This window comes from Clupea harengus, chromosome 5, assembly GCF_900700415.2.
Source record: "Clupea harengus chromosome 5, Ch_v2.0.2, whole genome shotgun sequence".
NCBI classification, from domain to species: domain Eukaryota; kingdom Metazoa; phylum Chordata; class Actinopteri; order Clupeiformes; family Clupeidae; genus Clupea; species Clupea harengus.
Genome location: NC_045156.1, coordinates 6,741,120 through 6,768,619, shown reverse-complemented (window position 1 = coordinate 6,768,619; position 27,500 = coordinate 6,741,120). Strand labels below are relative to the sequence as shown.

General features: G+C 46.8%; 1 protein-coding gene across 1 annotated transcript in view; it reads left to right on the top strand.

The window, feature by feature from the left end:
• Positions 1–27,500, top strand: part of ptprga (protein tyrosine phosphatase receptor type Ga) — a 204,527-nt gene that overhangs the window by 103,103 nt on the left and 73,924 nt on the right. The window contains exons 4-5 of the mRNA XM_031567522.2: positions 18,399–18,581; positions 24,548–24,696. Coding sequence (XP_031423382.1) covers positions 18,399–18,581; positions 24,548–24,696 — 332 coding nt within the window. The remainder of the gene's footprint in view (positions 1–18,398; positions 18,582–24,547; positions 24,697–27,500) is intronic.

Sequence of the window (27,500 nt, the reverse complement as noted above, 5' to 3'; positions counted from 1 at the left end):
CTATTGTGTGTCAGATCTTTCAGCCGGATTGACTGACATCACAAAGGCCCAAGGCGCTTTTTACCTGACAGTCAAGCTTAATTTGTAGCTCAAATCCCTCAGCCGTTGTCTCTCTCTCTTGCCTCTCTGCTCAACCTCACTCTCTCTCTCTCACTCCCTCTCTCATCCTCCCTCTATATCCCTCACACTCTCTCTTTTTCTCTCTCCCATTATCTCTCTCTCTCTCCCTCATTCTCGCTCTCTCCCTCATTCTCATTCTTACTCTCTCTTTTTCTCTATCTTCCTTCCTTGCTTCTTGCCTATTTTCTCTTGCTCTCTTTTCTACATCTCTTGTACATTTCTCCTTTCATCCTCTCCTCACTCCTCTTGTTGTCTCTGCTCCCTGTAGCATAACTCAATCCCCAGAGAGGTCAATTAATTGTAGGAGATTCTGGTGAGGTGCACAGAGGAAAGAAAAGCACTTTCTTTTGCTGCACACATTTATTGTGACGGCTTATTACGCGCCTTGGCTTTTGAGTCGGCTGTGTGCAGGTGGATATGAAGACCGTATGCCTGGTATCCTTAGAACAGATGTTTGCCATTATACATTAGCAAGTGTGTGCTCCATTTAAGCACAATACTGTTTGCCAATCAGCTTAGATGTTCGGTAGAGAGTCAGGGTAAACACAACCTGGCTTTGTGCTAGGTTACCTTTATTAAAAGACACAGTGACAACATCAGTCTGCGTGTTGTGACATCATTACTGATATGTCACTGTTCTTTTTTTGCGCTAACAAACAAGACCATGAACACGTTTGGAATGATGTAATGAAGTTATTTCGGAGTAATGGTGCGATTAATTATTTGGCAGGAGTAAATCTCTCATGATCGTGTCAGTGATTGAAGTCTTTATCTTCCATCACTCTGCCTCGTTTCTCTCAAACAGGTCACATGGTCTCCCACTGCATCCAGGAATCTGACTGACAGATCAAACGCCTCGGATTGGTTTGATTTGTGTGTTTCTCGTTTCGCGGAGATCTCTGAGAATACTTTGCCTGCTTTGGTGAAAACACTCTGTAAATGGGGGGGTGGGGGGTGGGGGGGGGTGGAGGCGCAGGCATAGAGAGGGCGGTATGGATAAGGAATAAGGAGATTGGAGGAGGATGCTGGTTAAAAGGCCTGTGTAATGAGTCATGTTGGCGGAGGGAGTGGCGGAGGAGTATTCCCCCTGGAAGCTCACACGGAAGAGGAGGGAGCGTTTTGAAGGCACCACCTTTTCTCTTAGCCCCCCGCTGTGCCTGCCTTCTGTTGCTCCGCGTTGGCGGCGTGCTACGCTACGCTATGGCAGCCTGAGCTCTATGGCAGTCGTGTGTCGAGCCAGAGCCACGTGCACTAACGCTACAGCTACAGCTACAGCTACAGCTCCCCCGCCCATCCATTCAAGGAGCAGGCGGAGGGAATTAATACATTGTTTTAGTGTCTGTTACGAGCGTCGCTCCGTAAATGCTGAGTCTTCTGAGGCGCCGGCAGCACTCACCTAAGCAGCGGAGCACATATGCTTACACAGCAGAACGAGCTCACTGGTTAACAGACGGAACTGTAGCACAGAGTTTGTTGAAGGACTTTATCTTGTTTATTTTATTTCTTTAAACTTTTTTGAGGTTGTCTTATTATGCAGCATGAAAGCCTGCAAGCCAAGGCTGTGTTATAAAAGGAAAACACCCAAAAGCAGTGCCAATGGAAATTGAGACCTCCAAAATAGTTTTTAATGAAGAGCAAAACCGTATCGAATGCCATTAAATTCTGAAGTGGCCTTCGAAGGCAAGAGATGTTATGGAGCAAAGTGAGCCGGTTGAGAGAGGAAGATTTCAGTGGTATGGTGCAGCGTCTGGGGCAGGTGTGTGTGTGTGTGTGTGTGTGTGTGTGTGTGGAGCTTGTTGTTTGGGTGTCTGGCCGGTGTGGCTTGCTCTACACAGCTCTTGTCAGCAAGGCACGGGGCTCTCTCCACCTGCACTTAGCAAATCAAACGGTGGGTCGGAGCATGAAAAGAAATCAATGGCAGGCTAGGGGAGTGCATTCATCAGAGCTTTGCTTAAACACAGTGATGCGTGTCATACAGCCAGGAGGAAGGCTGCCTGAGAACAATGCTAATTGTGGGACGGCGGAGGTAGAAAAAAAGAATGTTAGCGCAGACAAATGGTGTGCAACTTCAACGTGATTGGGGCCTAATGGATGGAGCTGCTGCTGCCGCCACCGCTGCCGCCTTGGCTTCTGACGGATGCCCCTGGCCTCAGGATCACTGCAGCACCTCCCTTCTGGAGCACTGAGCAGGCTCGGCTTGGCAGAGGCTGGGCTGCCCTTTTGTTCCCGCTGCCATCCCTCTCTCTTTCTCTCTCTGCCTCTCTGCCTCTCTCACTTTCTCTCACACACCCACCCACTCTCCTGTCCTCTGTCTGTCTCTTTCTAAGTCTCATATCTCTCTCTCTCTCTTTCCCTCCCCTCTCTCCCCTTCTCTCACTTACTCTTTATGTGTTAATCTCTCAGACTCTGTCTCGCTTAATACATCTTTGTCTCATTCCACGTTCTTGCTCCGTCTCCTCCTGTCTTTCATTTTCTCCACTTACAGTTCCCTCTCTATTGCCCCGCTCCTCTCTCCCCCTCACTTCTCCTCCCTTCCTCTCTCCAGAACATTTATCTCATTATGGCCCTGGTATCTGTACTGGGACTGGAGACGAAGTGTTAATATCTTCACTCATCAATCTCGGGGACTCCGGAGTACATGAGTTGGTCCTATGAAAATGATGACTGGCACTTTCACTTGTTTGGAGAAATAAGTGTTGGTCAAATTGAATTTTAATGGATCGTGCGCGCTCCCAGTGATGGGGGGGCAATCCATTATTTGATGATTGTAATGTTGACAGCGTCTCATTTTGATTTATAGTATGTCAGTATAAAGTATGCACGCTACAAAAAGATATAAAGTATGCACGCTACAAACAGGGTAAAGGTCAGACGGTGTGCCTTTTGCATTTCACATTTGTTGTTGTTGGTATTTGTTTCTGTCTCTGGGAAAGTGGAGGGGATTGGATGAGGCTTTTCTGGACGGTTGAACTTCCCTGTCACGTCTCGCTTCCCCAACCAGGAGATTGTCTGTAGGCACTCTCTCTCTCTCTCTCTCTCTCTCTCTCTCTCTCTCGCACCTACTCTGAATCCGGGCTGGATTTCCTCATCATTTTTACAGGACCTTTCGTGCCCTTCTAAGCCTCGCTCTACAGTTCTCTCGTTATAGATGTTCTATTCTGTTTCCTGCTTCTTCAGTGATGTATGTGTGTTTTTCTTCTTCTTTCCTTTCTATCTTCTTTTCTTTTCTTTTCTTGTGACTGCATCTGTTTTTACATTTAGGTCAACTGCTTTTGGTCGGCGTGCTCTGCTCTCTGTTCAGTTCTGACATCGGAATAGAGAAAGGTGCATTAAATGGAAACACATTAAACATATAGTTAACAGATGTCCAGACTGTCAGACAACATTAGAGAATGTGCTTTGTTGAATTATTTACTTGAACTCCAACATACTTTGTCAACGTTATATACTTCTCACGGAACAGAACACAAGCTTCCTGTGCACAGGATGACTTGATGCTATTACCTAGCCTATGGAGTATTTGCTCACACTCTCCCTAACACAGCTCCAGTTGAGAGTTTATTATAAGTGCCTGTCTGCCTGAGTGACGGTTCTGGATATCAGTGAAGAGGAGCTGTTTTATGTTTTATAGGTGAACATTTACCCTCCCCGAGGGTCTTCTTGGCCCAGGCCACGGCGTTATTAAACGCTGTCAGACTGGCTCTGTGTTTTACAGTGCGGCTCCCTGTGCTGAGGGGGGAGAGTAGGTTCGACTCGGGGTTTAAGTATACTAATGCACGAGAGGTACTGTGAGAGGTACTGTGGTTGGACGAAAAACAGAAGGAAGCCCCAGACCTGCACCCAGGGTTTAGTACTCTTCAATTAGTGAAAGCTATATGTCAAAATGGGTGCGTTTAATTATCCTATGGGTTATGATTGTTATTATACCGTGGTGGGTATTGTTGGGATTATTATCATATTGTGTGATGTTGATATTGTGGTATGAGAGTGAGATCTGACCGGAATGACCCAAGACAACAGAGTAGTGAGAGTCCCAAGGCAAACTAATGGTGTGCCTTGATAAACCACAGCTCATGGAATGGTGCCGAGCATCTGTTATTGTGTTCTTGAAGGCTCCTGGGTGGGATGGCAAGCGGTGTATTTCTGGTACGTGAGGTCTGCTGAAGCCGGCGGTGATCAGAGTCCTTTGACTGCAGGGAAGGGCAGCGGTCCTACAGTCCAGTCAGGTCCCAGACTGGGAGAGAAATGAGACACACAACACGCAAAGTGTGGAGCGGCTAGCTTCTAGCGTTTAGCCTTCTCTGAGTGTGAGGCTGCCGTGCCCGTCTCCTCCAGTTCTCTGTTACTGAGCTCTGGGGATTGGTTGTTCAGTTCAGCCCTAATCCAGTTACGAGTGTGTGTGTGTCTGCCATGTTTGCTCCTGCTGTCACACGCGGGTCAGGTGACAGGAGGCCACTGTCCATGGTCCTGAAACAGTTTTGGCCATGGCCTTCAAGCATATACGTATAGTCAGATAACAGAGATGATGGTTAGGGGTGTGTTCGCTTGTTTTTTTATTTTACTTGTAGAAAGTAGCTTGTGGTTGTAACAGGTCAGTTTGGTATTTGACTTATTGATACTGTAGTGTTAACCCTAGTAATGCTTGGCACAGCAGACTCTTTCATCCCTTACAAAAAACGATTTCATGGCAGACCTCAAATCTCTTCCTTCAAAAAAGGAAAAAAAAACAAGAAAAGGCAAAGCCTCAAGTCCATTTTAATGCCCCCCCCCCTCCCCCCATTTGTGAAGTAAGGCCAGAACTCAAACAGATGACCTCATGTCGTCAAGACATTCTAACTCCTCCGTAATGAACTTGCTTTGGGTTTTTCTTTTTTCTTTTTTTTTTTGGGGGCGTGCTATAATTAACACGGTGACTCAGTGCGCACCTGCTGGGGTCAGTGTGCCGTGTCTCGCGCGGGACGGCGAGATCCTGAGGATGGGACTAATTACAGGCTTGCCGCGCTCAGATCGCCGTGCAGAAGGCGGCAGAGGAGAGTGCAACCTTGAAGCGGCCGGCAGGTGGAGGAGGCCGAGCCGTCACATGCTCGGATACTAATGGAGCCACAGGGATGGGAGGCTCAGAGGGGCCTGGGGCCGGGCGGAGGGGGGAGGAGTGGGAGTGGAGGATGTTAAAGAGCACATACAGGGATGAGAAGACACTGCACAGAATCATAATAGACTACCACTAATCAAGAGACAGAAGTCCTTGTCCTCAGAGAGTACAGAAGGACACGGAGAAGGTTTCCAGAGAATAAAAAAGGAGTAGCGAGAAAGGGAGAGAGCGAGGGAGAGAGGGAGAGAGAGAGGGAGAGAGAGAGAGAAAGGGAGGGAGGGAGAGAAGGAGGGAGAAGAAGGGAGAAAGGACAGCAGCTGTTCAGATTTTGCAGAATCGGTTTTGCAGAATTTTGATGGCCATGCGAGGAAGTCTTGCCGACCAGAGAGAGATTGAGGGAGGAGGTCAGGGGGTTACAACCTCTGTGTGGTCACACACACACACACACACACACACACACACATATACACACACACACACACACACACACATATACACACACAACATGAAAGGAAGTAATAAAAACAAGGGCTTAGTCTCTTCATCCCTGCCCTTGAACTATTTATTTTCCTGCCATGGTGCATGTGTGTCTGAAGAGAGAGCAAAGAAACATGTCTGTCAATACTGGCTTCAAATAAAAAACGCCTGTTTGATGGAGGAGTGTACAAAATGAGTGTGCCAATTTCAAGAGACTTTTCATTAAAAGCTATCGCTACCTGTTTAAAATATGACAATTGGTTTCCCCTAAACCCCAGCTTGTGGAGGGAGAACAGGAGCTCCTGAGGGGTGTGTGTGTGTGTGCGTGTGTGTGTGTGTGTGTGCGTGTGTGTGTTTTCGTCATGGAAATGACAGTTTTGCGGGCAGACGGGGGTTGACGAGCGAGTGAGCTTGTGAGCACGCATTCCCATCTAATCTGCCATTGTGGCTAATGTGGCTTTATGGCTGCGAGGAGGAAGCGCCTCTCTCTGTCTGTCAGTCTCATCTCCTGCCCAAGATATGGAGAGCCACCGGGGCCAGGGGGGGTTTAAAAAGCTATGTTGAAATTATTGGCAAAGAACCGGAGGGGTTCCGAGAGAACCGGAGGGGTCTGAGGCTGCCAGAGGACGTGCGGTTGCCATGGGAGAGGGAGACGAGCATGACGAGGGGTGGGCGTGGGGGCGGAGGGGAGTTTCAGAGAGAGAGGGGAAATGGAGGGAGAGGGAGAGAGAGGGAAACAGAGATGAAGAGAGAGAGGGATGGGGATGGGGCTGGGGGGTAGAGAGATGAAGAGCTGACAGGAGAGTGATTAAGTGTAATATCTCATGGCAAAGTGGAGATTTGCGTTTCATGTCTGAAGCCTCCTAATTTTGTCTTTCTTCTCCCTTTTTTTTTTTTTTTGACTGCCCATGAGCGTTTAGGTGAGGTGTTTTGGGTCAGCATGCTAATTTCATATTCCCCTTACAGCGCATTCTCTGCACCCTGTTAATTACAGGTTAGGTGGTCTCTAGAGATGCTAACCGACTGCAAGGTGATGTCTCTCTCATTCTCTGTCCTCGAAGCTTATCAACGTCATCACTGATTCCGGCTGTGTGTCTGTGTGTATCTCCTCCCTGTCCTAATACTGGTAACAGGAGAACAGATAACACGCCATGGCCAGCAGTGGAGACCACAAAATCAGCAAACAGTTGAAGGAACATAAATCTTGTGGGACTGCAGTAGGGGAAACATTAGCCGAGCAAATCTCCCTTAAAATGACCCTTTAAAAAGAATGTAGGAATGTAGTAATGCTTTCATATAACAAAAGAAGACCAAAAGAGACTTGGGGGGGGGGGGTTACTCCATGCTGAGCAGTCAAGTGTAATGTGGATCAACACTGAGGAAGCACTTCTCCGAGACTTTTCCAACTGAGACCAGAGACTGTGCTGAGTGAAAGGCCAGACAAGTAGATGTGCTGCGTTGAGAGATGGATGGCTGGAAGGGGTATTAATCTACCGTTGAGTAGCCCTCATTATCTGATTATAGCTGCACTCCTCCTCTCTGCTCTCTTTTTTTAATGGCTAAAATTATCTCCATTCCCGGCAAATGGAATGTAATCCATTTCTAAATGGAAAATGAACCAGACACAGCCTCTGGTCAAAACTTGGATTTATATCTGTTGTTGTTTCTGGTATTGACATGTGTTCAAGCCACTCACGAGTGTGGAGGGTGGTGGGTTTGGTGCCAGACATCACTGTTGAGTCTTCTGGTGGTGTCGTGAGCCTTATTCATCAAAACACTGACAAAGGAAGCTGCCCATTTGACAACCCCAGTGAAATGCTCACAAAGGCATCGTGACAACCCCAGTGAAATGCTCACAAAGGTATCTTGTTGTTGGTTGTTGTAATTGTCGTTGATGGTTGTAGTGCACCCTGTTTGGTTGTGGGTACTTGTATGTGACTGAGAGAGGTTTGGCCACTGTGGGAAATCCCTAACCAGCAGGACAGGGAATTTACCATATTTCCCGTGTATAACTAAAATAACCTCACACACAAAATTGGACAAAGAAATGTGTGTGTGTGTGGTTTTTTTTTTTCCTCCTTCTTCTTTTCGTTTTCCTCTCTTGCTCGTAAGTGTATTTATGGATGGTGGAAGTATTTTTAGCCTGTGTTAATCATTGGCTTAATTGCTTTTTACTCCCCCCCCCCCCCCCCTCTAACCTTAAGATTTCCAGAGAGAGAGGACATGGATATTCTACCTCTTTCCCATCTCCTTATTTTACTGTCTCACCCAGTGGCCAGAAACATGTCTGATTAGCTGGACTGAGCCTGAGGAAGTTGAGGCCTTTTAAGTGGAATCTCACAACTTCCTGTCATTCCCCCCCCCCCCCCCCCCTTTTTACTGCTCTTCTGAAGGCTCTCCATCCATCCTGGCCGGTGGAAAGAAGCCCTCCGATCATGATGATGATGATGATAGTTCTCATCCTGCGCTACCCAGTTACTCCAGATGTTCACTCGTTTATTACCCCACATTTATTTCTATCCCTCATTCCCCTCCTCCACCCTCCCGTTAAGAGCCGGTCACGCCATTAGTTTTTCTCCCGGAGCCGATGGGATGGGCACCTTCTATGTGGTCCCCGAGCGACCCTCTGTATGCTGACCCCTGCTACCACCTCTTTTACGGAGGATGAAATGCCCACACACAGTGCAGCGTCAACGTGATGGGAGCCATCTAATGAATTTTAAAGTGTCTTATGGGACGGAAGAAATCTATAATGTAATTTTTATGGAGAATAAAGCTGTTCCTGTTTCCTCTTGGGATGTGGGAAAGGAAGGAAGTCCCTCTGAATGGAAAGCTGTCCCCCCCTTTTTTTTGTTGTTCAGTAAATGAGGTCTTGCCGAAGGCATCCGTTTGCTAGATATTTATTGCAGTTCTTTCCCTCTTTTTTTCTCTACTCCTTCCTGTTCTTCTTTTTTAATTCTGCCGATGTTTCTTCCACCCAACACACACACCCTTCCCTTTTCTAACGCGGTTAAATCCCTTTGAAGTATTGCTAGAATTAGATTTCTCTCTCTTTGCTCAAGGGGCTTGTATTATTTTTTATTTATCACAAGGAAGGGAGAAGCTAGGACAATGCTATAATTCCACAAAAGGAGAAACAAAGGGTGGGGGGGGGGGGGGGGGGATCAGCACAGTCATGAGTAAGGTCGAATGAGGCCTGGAGGCACTCGTCAGATCTGCTGTGACGGCAAACCTGGCTTAGTTTTGTCTGCAAACACAGTAAATAGGGGTCTGACATAGCGTCGCTGTGAAGGAGAGCGCTTGGCAACGGATACCAGTTGAATGCAGATCACAGGTGCCCTTTGGCGCTCTCTCGGTGTCCAAACTCACTGAAGTCAGTCGTGTGACCTTTTGGAGGGTTGTGCAGTGCTCATGGAGAGCTCAAGGAGTCGACTCAAGTCAAAGCCAGGCGACGGGTCAATCAGCAGTCCCCTCATGTCAGCAAGAGGGGAAAAAAACTCCCTTTCCCATACTGCAATGCACATGGACATTCTTTGGTCTTTGAGAGATTTTACAGCAGCATGTGAGAAAATGTCGTGGAAGCATGCTGTTTGGTATGGAGTTATTTTTTAGCACTGGAAAATAGAATGATGACACCACTCTTTGTATATTAGGTCCCTCCGGAATTATTCTCAAAATGTTGCTTTTTTATTGTTTCTGTTTTTAAGCCAGAGATTGTGAAAAGAAATGGCAGGCTTTTAAAACAACGACAAGCCACTTAAACAGATAAATTGCACCTTTCTGTCCCAAAGCAAAAATTCTACTGGGGTGGAGGAGATGTTACATCAACTTAATGAGTCATGCCTACCCGCTGAAGAACTGAAATAACAGCTCCATGATGCACAATAAACATCCTGCTCTAATTTACTGAGCTGCAAAAGGAATTCTTGAATTCAATAAACTTTCTAGTGATGGAATATGTTGACTTTTATTCGGTTAAATAGACGCTCACTCCTCGGTGAAGACGCAACACAATCCGTGTGGACTATTCCAGGCAGATGAGCCTACAAAAGAGCTGGATTATGATCTGTCAGTGTATTGTGTAAAACAGAGGGGAAAAAACTGATACTGATGCTAATTATAAAACCTGTTAGGCTAATGGTCAACTTGGACTATTACACTGCCTAGCTGCAGGTGAAATTAGCATTCAGCCCGGTAATGACATATCGAATTACAGTCGAGCTTTGTCAAATTTGTTGCCTTTGTGTTGTCGGCCGTGAGTGCGCTGCCCTTGAAACGCACGTACTGGACGGATGGCAGAAAGCTGGCAATGTCTAGTGCAAATGCTATGCATAGACACGTGTGTAGTGCCTCTGCTTGTGTGAAGAGATTTTGCATGAGGGAGTTTTTTTACACCCAGTCTGATTGTGTGTGTCTAATAGGCCTGCCAGTATTATTTCCTATGTGTGTGTGCAGAAGCAGAAGGATGGCAGTGAGTTTGTGTGGGCATGCCCATCCATGTCTATATGTGTGGGCCCGCCCGAGTGTGGGGGGGTGTGTGTGTGTGTGTGTGTGTGTGTGTGTGTGTGTGTGTGTGTGTGTGTGTGTGTGTGTGTGTGGGTGGGTCTGTGTGTGGGGGGGACGGGTGTGTGTAGCCTTCTGTCTGCCTGTGCTGTGTGGTGGTCAGGTGGTGACTGTGACACCGGGGGTATTGAGGTGTGAGTGTCAGGGTGAGGGCATGGTGAGGAGTGAACTCTGTGTGTGACTGTAAAAAGGGAGGGTGTTTGTGTGTGTGTGTGTGTGTGTGTGTGTGTGTGTGTGCGCTGGTGTTTCATCTGGCGAAAGTGAGAGAAGGAGATGGAGAGTGAGGCAGACTGAGAGGATTTGGGGATGAGTGAACTCGTGTCACTAGTATGGCATGGTGTGATATGGGCTAGGGGTGTGTGTATGTGTGTGAGTGTGTGTGTTTCTACATTGTGTGTGTGTGTTTCTACATTGTGTGTGTGTGTGTTTCTACATTGTGTGTGTGTGCTTGAAAGGCTGGCGAGCAGGGACTGTGGGTGGGTGTGGCCTCTGGGGACAGCTGTAAAATGTACTGTGACAGCATGTGAAGACACTGAGGGGAGCTGTCAGAGAGAGAGAGAGAGAGAGAGAGAGAGAGAGAGAGAGAGAGAGAGAGAGGGAGAGGGAGAGGGAGAGGGAGAGGGAGAGGGAGAGAGAGAGAGAGAGAGAGAGAGAGAGAGAGAGAGAGAGAGAGAGAGAGAGAGAGAGAGAGAGAGAGAGAGAGAGAGAGAGAGAGAGAGAGAGAGAGAGAGAGAGAGAGAGAGAGAGAGAGAGAGAGAGAGAGAGAGAGAGAGAGAGAGAGAGAGAGAGAGAGAGGGAGAGGGAGAGGGAGAGGGAGGGGGAGGGAGGCAGCCATTGGGTCCTGGAGCCGCCGGCCCCAGCAGACGTGCCTTATCGTGGCCCCAACCATGGCCCTCCGCTCCCTCCCTCCCTCCCGAGACAAAGCCGACGTTTCTAATTAACGCTGAGTGACGCGCTGTCAGGCCCTCTATTTTTACCTTCCTCAAACACATCTCCACGAAGGGCTACAGAGCAGTCATTACGGCAAGGTGAGGGGAGTCTTCGCTCCAGCCCCTGAGAGAAGAAGGGGAATGGCGACGGGGAGAGATGAGAGGCGCTTATGCAAGCAGTGGGGAAATTACTTTTAGCTGATTTCGGGAGCATATTCCCACCTCCTGAAGGAGTGTTGTCTGTCGGAAACTGATGTATGAATCCGATAATGTGGTATTTCAAGGTCATTAGTCAGCACTGGCTGTCTGTTGACTGCGCGAAAAGGCAAGTTTGTGGACGGAATTCAAAATGCAGGTGTATCTGCAAAAATGCTCTGTTGTTAAGGCCTAGCTTTTGATGAATAGTAGTTGCACATTTTTATTTGCGTGCTTTTATTGGCTCGTGGGTCACCAACACAGGAATCATCATCGTGTCACGTAGTGTCAACATCCCTGGTCTTCAGGTCTCTGAACACTTCCAGCAGGCCACGTAGAGTGTTTGAGTAATTAGGCTGAACTACTGGTGTAATTAGACGGGTCGACGATCCCTGAGGGGGTGAATGCAAGTGCAGGGACATTTGTTCCTCTGCTTTATCCAGCGACTAACCGTGTTTGTGGCTGCACCTCATTCACTTGTCAGACACCATTTTTGCCCTTTTTGTTTCCATTCGCACATTTCGGGTGAATGTTATCCTTGAGAGGACAATAAACGCGGTTGTTACCGTGCCGACGACTGCTCGTCATTATTAGCGGCACCACCACTGCTCTTTTGTTGTTGTTTTTGTTGTTTTCAGCAGCTGCTGCTGCTGCTGTTCCAAAAGCTCTACTCTCAGGAGTGCCGCACTCCATTACTGTCTGTCTGGCCCAACAAGGAGCTTAGGAGCCAGAAAGGACTGGACCTCAGTCAGCACACTGCTCTATACCAACAAGAGGGATAGCTACATAAAAGCAGCTTTTTGTGGGGGGGGGGGGCGGGCGCCAGGCAAAGTCCACTGGCACTGTCAAGGCCCTAATGGATGGTGGCACAATAAATCCTGTCCAGCACCCCAAATCTAACTCTGGCTTTTCAGCTTCAGAGTGTCAGAGGCCTAATGCACCTGCAGGCTCCACGGAAACAACACTGGGCCCTAATTTGAAAGCGTAACAAGCACCGCGAATGGGCTTAACGCAGCAGCATCCATACAGTGAGATTAGGCCGGGGGGTCCTGCATGCCTATTTCAATTGACATGGAGCAGGGCGCAACCAAGCGAGAATGGGTTGAGTAATTAGTGGGGTTTGGCAAACAAGTCATTCATAAGCCAATCACAATGATTCAACCACACAGAACTCGGTAATTGAGCAAGCAACAATTTTACAAATGTTCGTTCAATCACGGACCGGATGCTTGACAATGCAATACTGAATTGCCGTTGCTACTGAGCGGTTGGCATAATGTATGGTGTGATAAGCTAGGTTCGTGAGGGATAGCCATTTTCTCCTAACAGCCACACATCCAGTCAGTGGTGCAATGCCCTGGAAGGCTGCATGAACACCTGAATTCGCCAAAATGAAAGAGTTGTTTATAGAGCCAGGTAGAATGCACGAGTAACCTTACAATTTGGGTCACATCTTGCTCGAACATTGATGGAAGGAAATCATCAATGATTCACAAAGATCAGCCCATGGACCGGGGGTGCACGCTACGGAATGTGCATGCAATCTGTTACACCCAAGACTCTTGTTATGTGCTGAGTATCAGGTGATGGAAAACAATAAACTGTGGAGGCCAGCGCTTCTGTTACTTCCACAGCAATGGGAAGAGGACTTGCACGTCTGCAGGGCTCCTCTAGGTCAGGAGCAGTTAGATGCAGATGGGATTAACAACCTCTGAGGGTTGGTGGAAATATCTCTGGTGGTCCTGCTCGGTGAGGTCCATGAACGAGCGACGCAACTGGGCCTCCCTCTCCCTCTCCCTCTCCCTATGCTTCATGCGCCTTGCTAAAATGTATTCCATGACCTGTGGATATGGACATTTAGGTAGTAAATACAGCACATGGAAAAAACAAATAAATTAGAAAGTTACTTTTACGTACTTTTCTTGCACACGTTGCTGCTTCAGGCAAGAATTTTGTACATGAGGCCAATTTTATAAATGGATTTGGTTACAAATTGAATATGCTAAATTGAAATGTTATTTAACGAAACTAATAGGGTTTTACAGTCAGAGCAATGCTTTTTAGGAATCTTTTTATATATATATATAAATATATATATATGCGCTTCAGTTAATCGGGACATTATTGATTAACCATTTTATATACATATATGTATAATATAATACAACTGCATGTACAGTACAGTGTGTGCATACACACACACACACACACACACACACACTCATCTAGAGGAACATGACAGAGGTTGACTTTCAATTTCAGGGAAATGGTGTTGCTTTCAAGGAGCTAATTTATACATGGAACTCCCACATCTTGGTGCGGACACACACACACACACACACACACACACACACACACACACACACACACACACACACACACACACACACCCATGGAACTCCCACATCTTGGTGCGGACACACACACACACACACACACACACACACACACCCATGGAACTCCCACATCTTGGTGCGGACACACCCATGGAACTCCCACATCTTGGTGCGGACACACCCATGGAACTCCCACATCTTGGTGCGGACACACACATGGAACTCCCACATCTTGGTGCGGACACACACATGGAACTCCCACAACCTTGTGCGGACACACACACATGCTTTGCGCTGTGCTTAGGCTCTTGCTGATGGTCTGACATGAGTTCAATGATTTTAGCTCAGTTAGCTTAGAAGTTATTAAATTAGCTTTAGTTCATGCGCAGAGGACTTTGCCTGTTGTCCCATCAATGAAATTAGGGCCCCATGTCTCTAACTCACTTTCTCTCTCTCTCTTTCTCACTCTCTCTTCTCCCTGACCCTCAATCTATCTTCCTCAGTCTATCTCTCTCTCTCTCTCTCTCTCTCTCTCCCCACAACTCTTTATCTCGCTCTTTCCAAAATTCACTCTCTTCTCCATCATATAGCTTAGCTTTCATCCTATCCACTCTGCCCCTCAATGCTTTCACTTCCATCAAACTCTCCCTCTCTCTCTTCCTATCTGTCCATTCTCTCACTTTCTCTCTCTCTCTTACGCTTCACCTGTCATCACCCTGCCCTTTTCAGTTTGCACTCACCCTCTTTGTCCCTCTACCAATAATTCTCTCTCCAGAATTCGCTTTCCTGCCGCCTGCATGAAGGTAATTCACTGCTAGTGCTCTTTAACGCCACTGTCCGTGGGCCTACTCGGATGGCACGGAGGTGCTGTAGAAGCAGGCTTTGTTGATGTATGTGTCCTTACACTTAATGAGTGAAGAGAATGCCTGTGTTGGTCTGCGAGACTAACGTTTTAGGACTAACTCTTTCAATGAGTGGGTGATGCACTGAGACGTCTTGTCTTCTAAAGACACTGGAAATGTGAGTCTGTTAAACGCACACACCGTATAGTGCTCGACCATTTGGAGCTTGGAGAAACCAAAAGAACACCAGCACAATGTATAACTGCCATATGGTGTCTTGAAACCATGACTGTGATGTGATTTGTACTTGGTAAAAATCCATCTGGTTAACGGAGAACAGCCATTCCCCCCCCTTGCGAGGGGAGCAGAGGCTTTGAAAGGGGATACTTGTCTGGTCTCTGCTCAGCCCAGATTAAACATAATACTCTGAGTGGCTCTACTGGGCTTCCCAGCCACAGCCACAGCACTCACTGAGATGCCCAGCTCTCCTCGCTGCATTGATTTCAGCTCTTACAGGCGAATCTTGATGGAATGGTAGTCCAGTGAGAGCCAGAGAGAGTAGCCAGGAACAAGTTTGTGTGTGTGTTAGTGTCTGTGTGTTAGTGTCTGTGTACATGCGTGTGTGTGTGTGTGTGTTTCTGGAGGAGAGACAGAGAGTGTGAAGCGAGTGAAGAGGCAGCACCTCCAGCTCTCGATGCCATTGCCTCCCTCCTCCGTTCCAAGACAGAGAAAAAGCCCTTCAGCTTCCCTTTGTCATTGTTCTCAGAGTGGCATATTTTTCCAAAGGCACATTTCCCCAAAGGTGTGTTTGTTTTATGCAACACAGCGCTGCCCCTGGGCAAATGTGCCCATAATTGTGCGTTTGTTTTGACAGTCTCGCACGATCATGGTTTGTTTATGTTGCAAATTGAAATTATATTTCTCGTCTTTTTTTTAATTCAACACCAATGAGGCAAACATGCATGTAGGCAGTTCAGGGAAAATGCCCCCTAATTGACTGAAAACAGCTCAAAGGTGTGTTTACACTGTTAACGTTCAACAAATGAAAAAGTGCTGGCCCCCTGTAGAAGGATGGACAATTCCCTCCTGAAAATACACCAGCGAGTGTTTTGAAAAGCTACCAGAGGAGCTCCAGCCTTTTCCCTGTGTTCAGACGAGGCCACGATCAACCCTGTATGATCGTTTGAGTGACGCGTACATCAGGAGCCTGGTTGTCAGGGAGATGAGAGGAAGTGCGCAGCAGCCTGGCTCTCACCATTTTGTATTTTACTAACACACTGATATGGAAAGGCATTTTGTGGCTGTTGTCATCATCATGGCACACACCATCAACCCCCCTCCCCTTCGTTGTGTGCAGCTTGAACATATCCTCTCCCATTTATCCCATCTTACCTAAGCAACACATTTGAATGAGGGTTGCAATTATTATTTTCATTTTGAAGCCAGGGCTCCCTGATTTGGCCTTCTCTTGATTAGAAAGACTGCTCCCTCTGAACGAGAGAGAAAGAGGGAGAAAGGCAGGAAGTGAGGGAGAGAGAGAGAAAGTAAGTGCTTGATCACACCTTTTCTCCTCTCATAACCTGGACATGCCGGGTGTGGATATGCTCTCAGGTGTGAAGAGGAGCACAGCGAGGTTGTGACACAGGCCAGAGGACAGGTCAGAGGGGAATGAGATGTTGAGGTGGCGCGTGTGGGGCCTGCCCACGGGTGAGGTTCATGCCCAGGTGAGGGTGAGGGGAGCAGGGGCAACGGAGAGGTGACTCCCCTGCAAATCCTTTCATTATTCAGACACCTCCTGTAGCTTGTTTCTAATCCCCCCCCCCCCCCCCCCCCCCCCCCCGCACCGCCTCTTCACTTCAAAAACACTGTACACACATCCTGTGTCGCGGATCACAGGGTCGTACCGTGCCTTTTTGTTTTCTCGCTCTCCTTTTTGTTTTGTTTTTGTTGTGCCTTTGTTCTCCGAGGGGCTGTTGTGTGTAATGTGGAGCGTGCTCTCTGCTTTAGATGCAGCGCATGGCGCAGTGGCAGCTGCGTTCGAAAACGCTCGCCGTGCCACATTAGAGCGATGAGCGATCGGCTCGCGCCCCGCTTCCAGCGCCGTCTGTATTTTAGACTCCCTCTCGGCTCGGGCGAAATCTATAGCTTGCGCGCTCGGATATGAAACCGGCTCCTTCGCCCGATCAATAAACCCCCCCAAGGCTACTGCAGGGGCAAAAAGAAGGACGGTTCCTAATTCGATGAGGCAGACATTACCGAATGCCCCCGGATGCACGCAGGCCATGGGTAATTGTGGACAAATTCATTTTAGAGCACGGTAGCTGCAGATTGCTTTCAATTAAGAGTGCACTTTAGCAGGAGTAGGTGGAGGATGCCGGGCCGCGGTTTGCAGCTCTGGCCCGCTAATGCCCCATAGCCTCCCCCAAATTTCACCACCCTATCTCCTCTGTCTCTCACACACACACACACACACACCCTTCTTGGAGAGCTAGATGATCCTCCAGAGTGGAGTGAATGAAATGAAAGAGGGGAAAATAATGATGTCTTGTACTAAGATATAGGAACATGATAGCACTGCCAGACACCACTACTGCAATGGCCTTCCTTCTACATTAGCAGGTGGTTAAAGGCCTGCTGTCAGTTCCCTAGAAACTGTTTGAGTGCTGTGTTTAGCTCGCTTGTTAAGTGCCAACACCAAGCACGTCATAGTCTTTATCCTGGGCTGCCGAAGGCTAACTACGGTCCTTTATGATGGTACACTTTCATTTAGAGGTAGTATTGAGCATTGAGTGTCTTTTATAAACACACACACACACACACACACACTTTTCTGGTCTGGCATCATAGACTTTTGGAGGCAGAAATACGCCCTTTGTACTGCACTGTTTCACCTTGCATTGATCTGGGCTGTCCATGTGTGTGTGTGTGTGTGTGTGTGTGTGTGTGTGTGTGTGTGTGTGTGTGTGAGAGAGACAGACAGAGAGAGAGCATGTGTGTGTGTGTGGGTGTGTGAGAGAGAGAGATTGTGTGTGTGTGCACTCCGCTTTTTTGTGTGAAGCAGGCCAGGGATTGCATGGACATCTGTGACATTTTCAGTCCGCCCCAGAGAAGGGAAACGCATCAGAGCGCCACCAAAATCGCCTCACAGCCAAGCCATGTGAAGTTTAATCTCTTGCCATGACACCACAACCCCTTCCCTGTCACTGCTAGGTTTCTGCTGGTGTCCATCTTAAACTGCTCCTGATAGATCTCAGGGCCCATCAGTGTGGCTGGTAGTGGAGCACGGCGCGTCTGCCTGGGTCTCACAAGCAGAAGGCGGACGGGTTGTTTTTCTGGGGGAAGCAACCTGAAGGTCAGGCTGCGGTGGTGGGGTGATAGAATGGGGCAGGAGAATAATATAATCCATGGCAGAATGTATTCCGTGTCCAGATGCTGTAAAAAGCTATGGGACCACCGGTGTTTATCGATCGACCTCCGTTGTCGCACGCCCCCCCCCCCCCCCCCCGGGAGACGTATCAGGAGGCGATTGTTCCCGTCGCGCCCCCAAGGATGGATGCCCAAACGAATCAAACAGCAGGCAGGATTTATAACGAAAAAATACTAGGCCCCGCGATTAATCAATTCCTGAGCTGTCAGAGTTTGGCAACAGACAGAAATCCGTTTCATTTGTGTGTGTGTGTGTGTGTGTCTTTGTTAAAGTGTGTGTATCTGTGTCTGTGTCTGTGTGTCTCCTGTCAAAATGGGACATAGACATTTGCGAAAAAGGGGGAAAGAGAGATGGTGCGAGTTTGATTGCTCGGGTCAGAAGATGATTGATTGATTTCCTGTCTGTTCTGCTCTGCAGGGACGTATGGGCCAGACGGGGGTTGGACGTCGGCCTACCCAGAATGTAAGGAACAGAACCAGTCACCAATTAACATCGTCGACGGCAACACAAAGGTCTCCATGGAATACCAAGAGCTAACCCTGGATGGGTTCGAGACAGAATCCTCGAACAAGACATCAATGAAAAACACAGGAAAAACTGGTAAGAGTTTTACGTGTGTATTGTGTATTGTGTGTGTGTGTGTGTGTGTGTGTGTGTGTCATATGCATGCGTGACTTAATTTGTCTGTCCTGCGTGTGAGCGGTTTGTTATCCATATCTGTTCCTCTCCCACCAACCCAACGGCAGAAGCCTGAGTGATGGGGCGAGTGAATACACACCCGTGGCCCCCTTCACGTGGGCTTCACGGCGCTAAGACGGGCATTTCTCACAATTTCCAATCTGTCACCAAGATGGATTGCCTGCTTGCACTGACTATAAATGGAGTTCAAATGTGCGCAAGAATCTGGGCCACAGGTGTCTGGCGAGCCCGTTGACAGCAGTCATCACTGGGCCAGGTGTCCCATCACACAGCCCCAATACCCGCTTCCTCTGGAGCCCCGAGGAGTCTGACAGGGCACCGTCTAAGCCTGGAACTCATCTCTCCCTGTTAGTGCCTCTACATCAGATAATTTATCGGAGGCCATTTATTCTCTCTAATTGTTCAATAAAGTCTCGAAGACACCTGTTGCCTCTTGATGTAGCCATCCTCCCCAGACTGTAAACTAAGAGGCAAAGGTTTTGGCTGTGTGTGTGCTCAGATACACACACTTCCTCAGTTTGCCCTCTCTCTCTGTCCCTCTCTGTCTCTCTCTCTCTTACTCTCTCCCTCCCTCTCTCTCTGTCTCTCTCTCTCCCTCTCCTTCCCTCTTCTGTTTTGCTGGGTCCCTGTGGAGTCCCTTGTGTTGCTAACAGGCAGCCATTGCGAGAGGAAGCGAGGGTGTCTCATCTGTGCTCGGATCATCTGTTCTCCCCCGGGGGATGGGAACAGGCCTCTGATCCTAGAGCTGAGCTGAGCAGCACTCCACTGAACAGGCACAGGGAAAAGAGTGCTCTTCATTTGGCCCAGGCAGCCAGGGAAGAAGTACTTGCGCTTTCTTCCTCTCTGTCTCTCTCTCTCCCTCCCTCCTCCATCATCTTCATTTGTCTGTTCATCACTCTTTCATTTTGATGCACCAATCAGATCCATGGATCAGTATTGGTGCAGATATTGACAATATTGAACGGATCAGGTATCGGTTAGATTTCACCGATCCACATCTGATTCGCTTACTCAGTCATAAAAAAATTGCATTAATTACATTTTCACTTACTAACAATTGTTTAGCAAACCTAAAATAATGTTATTGTCTGAACTAGAGATCACGTAAACTGGTGGAATCGAGAAGATGAAAACAGAGCCTGCTAGCTAGCTAATAACAGACATTTCTGTGATTTGGAATTTTTTTTTCCACATTGATACCTATTGTAGCACAGCAATTCCACCTCTTTTGGCCTCCTGATGGTTGTATAAACGTATGCACAGTCTGTCATACTCACTGCCACTGCTTCATGTCCTATTCGTTTGGTGTCAGGTGCATGATAAGATAATAATAATAATAATAATAAAACTTTATTTATATAGCACCTTTCATGCAAAAGAATGCAGCTCAAAGTGCTTTACAGCAAATACATAATATGCACAAAGAAATGACATGCACATAAAAATAGACATCAAAGAAACATAACAAAGATATAGTGCAAAAAAAATTTAATTATAATTATAGAGATATATTTAATCCAACCCCTTAATATCACCAGTAAGATGGATTGACGACCGCGGTGACGTTAGCTTGATATACGTAGAACATTCATTTGACAATGCATTCATGACATAGCTGGATGTAATTGTACAGAATATTATTTTGCCTTGTATTCAGTCGTGAGATTGTATATAGAGTTCGAACATGACATAAAACTTCAAAAGAACTTCCCCTCCGAAGTTTCATGCACATTGAAGAGTAATTTGTGTGAGTAGAATATCGGTGAAATAAGGCCAGGAATGGTAAACAATTTTTGCTTTAAAAATAAATAGTTTCAAATAACTTAATGTAAATGTTGTATAGAAGTGCTGTGTGGTTTACTACAGCCTCATGTAACCTCACACATGATAATGACAACATTAATAATGATTATGATAATAATATGCAAGGGAAAGAAAAGAGCTCTGGTATCGGTACCAGTGTCGGCAGATATCCAAATTCAGGTGGGAACTGAAAAAAAGTGGATCTGTGCATCTATCCCTCTACCATTCTGTCCCTTAGCTCTCTCATTCTCTATCTATTTCTATCTCTATGTCCTTCTAGTGTTGTGCATGTGAAAATCTGATGGCCATTCTTGTCCAACACCACATTACACTAAAGGATGAGACCACTTCGGAAGTACTGGGGAAGATGACATTGACATGTGAGAATCCTCGAGAGTTGTGCCACCCACCTCTTGGCCACCTAGCACTAGGCCAAGATAAACAAGAGCTTGCCAAATCCCTCAGCACACACACACACACACACACACACACACACACACACACACACACACACACACACACACACAGACACAGGCGTGCGCCATCACTTCATCCCTTGACATAATCCGTGCATTACAAGACAAATGTCCCCTTGTTGACTCATGAATTATGGATGGAGATCCTGACTATTTATGAATGACGTCTGAGCATTTTATCTTTGAAATAATCACCTGTCAGAGACGCTGGTGAATGGCGCAACTCTTCCCTGCTGCAGGGTGGGATAAGCATACCTGAATAATGCATGCCTCAATCAATTTTTTACGATCAGTTCTTCTCATTTCTGTCAAAGACCGCAAACCTCCAACTCTGTCTCTGAACCCTGACCTACTCACCCTATGTCTAGCGGTCATCCCAAACGTGTGGAGGAGTTTCAGGAAAAAGCGGGGTAAGGAGAAGGCCAGCTTTATTTTTCACAAAAAACTCATCGTTTTTAATTTTTATTTTGAAGAACAAGAAGAAGAAGAAGAAGAAATGCATGAGGACTTGGAAGCCTGACAGGAACATTTGCATTGATTAAGGATTTACTTTCATGCGAGCTCCCTGTTTTCACACTCTGCTATCCATGGTCTTCCCAGCTTAGTGTATAATTCCTGTGTTGCCCATTAATGCTCTCAAACATCGGCTGGAGTTGGTAATAAAAAATTCCAATGGTCCAGCTAGCCTCTCACGGTGGATTAAGTCTGCAAATCAACCAAAAAGGCCCCAGACAAATAACGAATGAGAGGTTCGATTCCACACCATGTTCAGCGCAAGCCATGTTGACCGCGGTTGCAGAGGCTTCCCAAAACACGAGTGACACCACTGTCACTCGCTGGCTACACACCTCAGTGATTCAACTCTGCAACTCAAACACACACACACACACACACACACACACACACACACACACACACACACACACACACACGCACACACACGCACGCTCTGACACACACAGGCTCTGGCGGATCTGCTCTCTCCACTTGGCCGGGCTCTCATCCTCTTTTCCCCGAGTTGGTTATGTTTATCCCCGCCGCTCCGCGCAGCTCAGCTCAGCTCCGGCGCTGCCAGTTTGGCGCAATCTCGGCGGTCATATCAGATTTGCTCACGAAAAAAGGCCCTGTCTTAAAGAGTGGAGGATCAGCCCCCTTCTTACCGTAATCTGAGCATCCAGGAGGCAGGCGGGCCCCAGCTTCAGCCCGAGTGGCAATAAGCTCAGGAGAGGCGCATGGTAACAACCCACCCTGTAAAAGACTCTCCCCCCTCTCCCAACCAAACAGGAACACTTTACAGTGCACCAAGAACAAGAGCGCTGTAGAGAGTGACATTTGGGACCGGATTTACCTTAACGGCCCCCCTCAAGCCAAAGGCCCTCAGCACTAGGGTTGGGTACCGAGAACCGGTACCAATATGGAACCGGTTCCGATACAACCGGTACCTACCCGGACCGAAATGCAACGCAGATTTCGGTGCTTCATTTCGGTGCCTGAGCCAATTGAAAACGGTTGCTAGGCAGATTCCGCGGGGCACATGTAAAACTGCCCCAGCTCCCAATGTAAACTTTGTCCTGTGTCGCTCACGCTCATTGGTGTTTTCATAGCAACAGTCTTATGACAGTGAAGAGCATGCAGCATTTCACAGAGCAAGCACAAACAGAACTAGCCATCAACCTTTTAACAGAGAAAATACCGAAAGGTAAACGGTCAAAAGTGTGGCTGTAATTCGCACAAAAATATTCAAACATCGCGACGTGCAGCAAATGCAACAAAACAATTGCGTGAAAAGAGGGGAGAGAAGGCAAGAGTCAACGGCAGATCAGCAACCGAAGACTGAAAAGTATGATGACAGCTAAACTTAGCCTACGATAGTCTCTTAAAGGGGCAGTACACATTTTCTCGTACTCAGTGTGTTCAAGTAACAAGATTAACTATAAACAAGATAGAAAAGATAGGTATGAACAAATCATAAAATGGTGAAATTTCATGAAATAAATGCAATCAAAATAATACATTTTTGACTCCAAAGGCAAATATGCTCATATTTTTGCAAAAGAAGTTTGAAGCTGTTTTTTGTATTTATTTATATTTATTTAAGTATACTATAAACTGTTGTTTACAGTTAATATAATGTTCATAGTTTGAAGTTAAAAAGTTTGAAGCTGTAGTTTGAAGCCAAGTGTTTTGTATGTATTTATATTTATAATATACTTTAAACAGTTAATATATTGTTCAATTTGAAGAAAAAAAATTGCCTTGGGAAAAAAAAAGCCTTTCTTTAATGTCGTCAATCGTCGCTTTGTGCTTTTAAAAAAAAAAAGTATCGGTTCGGTATCGTTTTAAAAGTATCGGTTTAGCACCGGTATCGGAAAAAACCCAAACGATACCCATCCCTAGATATCTGTGTGTACAGGCCTCATCGACACCATCGGAGAGGGTTTTCTCCTGTGCAGGTCATGCGATTAGTCAGGAAAGGTGTCACATTTTGCCAGAGAAGGCAAATATGCTGATATTTCTACAAAATAATTGCTGAAGTATTGAAGCTGTAGTGTGTGTACAAAGTGTGTGTGTGTGTTTTGTATTTATTTGTATTTATTTAAGTATAGTCTAAACTTTTGTTAACAGTTCATATATTATTTAAGTTTTAAGTTAAAAAGTGTTTTGTATTTATTTATATATATAATCTACTTTAAACAGTTCATATATTTGGCAATAAAAAAAGCCTTTCTTAAATGTCGTCAATCGTAATTTTTTAATTTTTTTTATAAAAGTATCGGTTCCAGCACCGTTTAGGCACCGGTATCGTTTTAAAAGTATCGGTTATGTACCGGTATCGGATAAAAACCAAACAAAACCAATCCCTACTCAGCACCATGAAGCCTTCACTCTTTTCACCTGAGCGAGAGCTCTAACTAGGACAGAAGATCCCCTGTGGGAGCAGCGTGGTTTTGGGGGTGGGTGATGGAAGGTGTGCGTTGGGGCTGGGGTGGGCTGATTCAAAAATTCAATCAGAAGAAGAGATCTGCTTCACAATAGGGACCGTTGGTATAAGGTCGTATTGGTTAATTAAACCCTGCTCCTTTTTCCTCTGACCAATTTAGGAGTAAGTGCTGTTGAAAAAAAATATTAAAAAAAAGTGCGCGCCCTGCTCCACCAATTCCCCCTTTATTTTGGAAAAGAATATTTTTATGGAATGACAAAGGACTTGAAAAAGCAATTTGAAATGGTGGTCGGAGATAGCCCTCGCCAGCCCTCTCCAAATTGCACTCCATTCGAGCCCCTGCCTTTGAGGCTGAGGGAAAGACCGTAAAGGGCCACATGTATTATTCAGCTCATCTCCCTAAAGAGCCCAAATAGATAAACCCTTAATGCTGCAAGTGTCCTCAAATGAATGTCCCTTTTATTTTGTAGGCCAAACAGCTGTGCGTGAACATGCGTCCTTTCTCTCTGGTGTTTACAGCTCTTTGACGGACTGCAAACATTTATTTTGCATTTGTTTTTCCACCCCCTGCTCTCTCTTTCTCTCTCTCTCTCTCTCTCTCTCTCTCTCTTTCTTTTTTTTCTCTTCTGCTCCATCTCTCTCCTCAGTGGCGGTCCTGTTGAAGGATGACTACTACGTGCGAGGCGCGGGCCTTCCCGGGCGCTTCAAGGCAGAGAAGGTGGAGTTCCACTGGGGCCAGAGCAACGGCTCAGAGGGCTCGGAGCACAGCATCAACGGCCGCCGCTTCCCCGTGGAGGTGAGTGACTGATTTAGTGAGTGAACGAGTGAGTAAATGAATGAATGAAAGAAAAAGGAGAGAAACAGCGGGACGAACGGCCGTCCGTCAGCACACCACGCGGGTGAGCCAAGGGGTGGAGGTGAGTGACTGAGTTAGTGAATGAATGAGTGAGTGAGTGAGTGAGTGAGTGAGTGAGTGAGTGAGTGAGTGAGTGAGTGAGTGAGTGAGTGAGTGAGTGAGCGAGCGAGTGAGCGAGCGAGCGAGCGAGCGAGCGAGTGAGTGAGTGAATGAAAGAAAGAAAGGGAGAGAAACAGCGGGATGTGCGGCCGTCCGTCAGCACACCGCGCAGGCGAGCGAGTGAGCGGGGGAGGGCGTGCCCGTATCGATCGGATTGGAGCATTATGTACAGTCAGACCTCTCCAGCCGGCTCTGATCGATGGGCCTGGAACACTGTGTAGACCTCGCTCCTCTGGCCTGTGATTTAGCGTTATGGGCGCCTGCCACCGTTAACATGCAGTAAGAGGCACTTTTTATGGATCCGCATTCAGCCGGTCAAGAAATCAGGCGTCAGACAGTTCCAGGCTTGTCACAGTTTTATTTTTCGTTTTTTTCTTTCTGTAATTTTAATTATGGCTTTTCAGTTGACCTTTTAGATTTTTGCTTTTGTGGTGGATAATTTATCAATTTATATGCATGAGATTATCTTTAAAGTGATCAGTTTTCAACACCACCGGACTATTTGTTTTGATTTTAACTTTGTGATTGTTGCACTTTTCATTGATAATGTTTCCATTTATATGCATTGCATTTTCTCAAAATCATTCATTGTAAGTACTATTCAAGTACTGAAATATTGCCATGGAGAAAATACAGGTGAGGTGCTCACTTATCAGTCACCTTATCAGTCACGCCTCTGTTCTGACTGCAAGCCTGTTTATTTGCACTGGCAGTAACATTGTCATATTTATGATAATATTGATTCTGTCAGGCAATACATAGATTTAGAGAGAGAGGTGTCTGTGAAAATCCCTGTATGTGCAAACACTGAGTGGAGCTCGTGTCTGGGTCGGATTAGTCGGGGCTGGCACTCAGCTCCACTCTGTAGTCGGCGCGCATCGCGAGGCCTAGACCAGGAGAATGCAGATGAGCCTGCTATCATTTCACCTTCCGCATGCAGAGATAGAGAGAGAGAGTGGCAGAGGCAGAGAGAGAGAGAGAGAGAGAGAGAGAGAGAGAGAGAGAGAGAGAGAGAGAGAGAGAGAGAGAGAGAGGGAGAGAGAGGGAGAGAGAGGGAGAGAGAGGGAGAGAGAGAGAGAGGGGGAGAGGGAGAGGGAGGGAGGGAGAGAGGGAGGGAGAGAGAGAGAGAGAGAGAGAGAGAGAGAGGAAAAAAAGAGAGACAGAGTCGGGAAACTCAAGGAGCAGCTCAGCTGAGACAGACACAGAGGCGGACACAGAGGGGAGAAAAAGTGGGCAGGGAGGAGGAGTAAAAAACGGAAAGAAAGACACAAATGCGGGGAGAAGAAAAAAAAAGTTCTGAAGAGATTCTGCAGCTCACTCACCAGCCAGCAGTCTGTGGTTAACGAAGCAGATTGAGATAATTAAAGATGTTGCAGTGGAGAGAGGCCCCTTGTTTGCACACACACACACACACACACACACACACCTCTACCACTTGTAATATTTATGTACATCATCAAGGTTCTCAGGCGAATTGATCAACACTCATGACGTGTCTGTGCGTGTGTGCATGTGCGTGTGCGTGTGTAATATTGACAGTCTGTGTAACAGGGGTATGAGTATGTGGCTCACTACTATGTGGAGCTAAACATGTGACATGGGAGACAGCATAAGAAATGGCTTTGTCATAAAACAGAACAGACTTGTGTGCAGTGCTCTGTGTTTGTGTGCGTATGTGTGTGTGTGTGTGTGTGTGTGTGTGTATATGCAGGTGTATGATTGTGCTTCTTTGTGTATGCACTGTGCAGCGGTGCACATGTGTGTATGCATTGAATTCTTGATGTGTTCAGGAGAGAAGATTGGCAGCTGGCAGTCCAGTAAGAGAGTTTACATCTGTCGTAACTTTCAAATTGCCCATCTTTAACACTAGAGGACTTGTCACGCATGAAACACCACTGATGTTCTGTGCTCTGTTAGTCTTAAAACACGAGTCGGTGGCATCGGGCAACTTAACTGTTGAACCCAGTGTCTAATACTTGTATGGCAAATAAAGCAAATTGTTTGATTATTTCAACTCCACTTAAATGTTGGTGCACATTAGTGGGGGCTACATACACGTCCACGTGTCCGTACACTTCAGTCGGCTGTTATAATTAAAGATAATTATTTTGTTTTTCAGCAGGAGGCTGGAGAGCATTGATAATTGAACATGCACTTTGAAGGGCTATTTCGAGTTTGACTGACAGGTCCACTGCCAGATATTTCCGGCGAGTAGAAGGCCCTCAGCTCCTGTCCGCAGTGCTCCGTATCATTATAATTTGGAGCCAACATCCTCTCAGTCAGTTTCCCTGCTTCTCAAGCAGACCCTTCAAATGCCCTGTGAGCTTTCTATTATTTCAATTGCATAGGGGCGTGGGGGTGGGGGAAGAAGGAGACACTTGGCAGGACATGAATCCCTGAGAAAGAAAATGGACAGATGAAAGTGCCGGGTGTCTGTGGTGGCGTGAACTTGTCCAAATCCTGTCTTTCTCTCGCTCTCGCTGTTTGGCCCCCACTGAATAGAGATGTGATTCTGCCTCCTGAGCGGGGGGGCTATAGTGTGTGTGTGTGTGTGTGTGTGTGTGTGTGTGTGAGCGGGGGGCTAT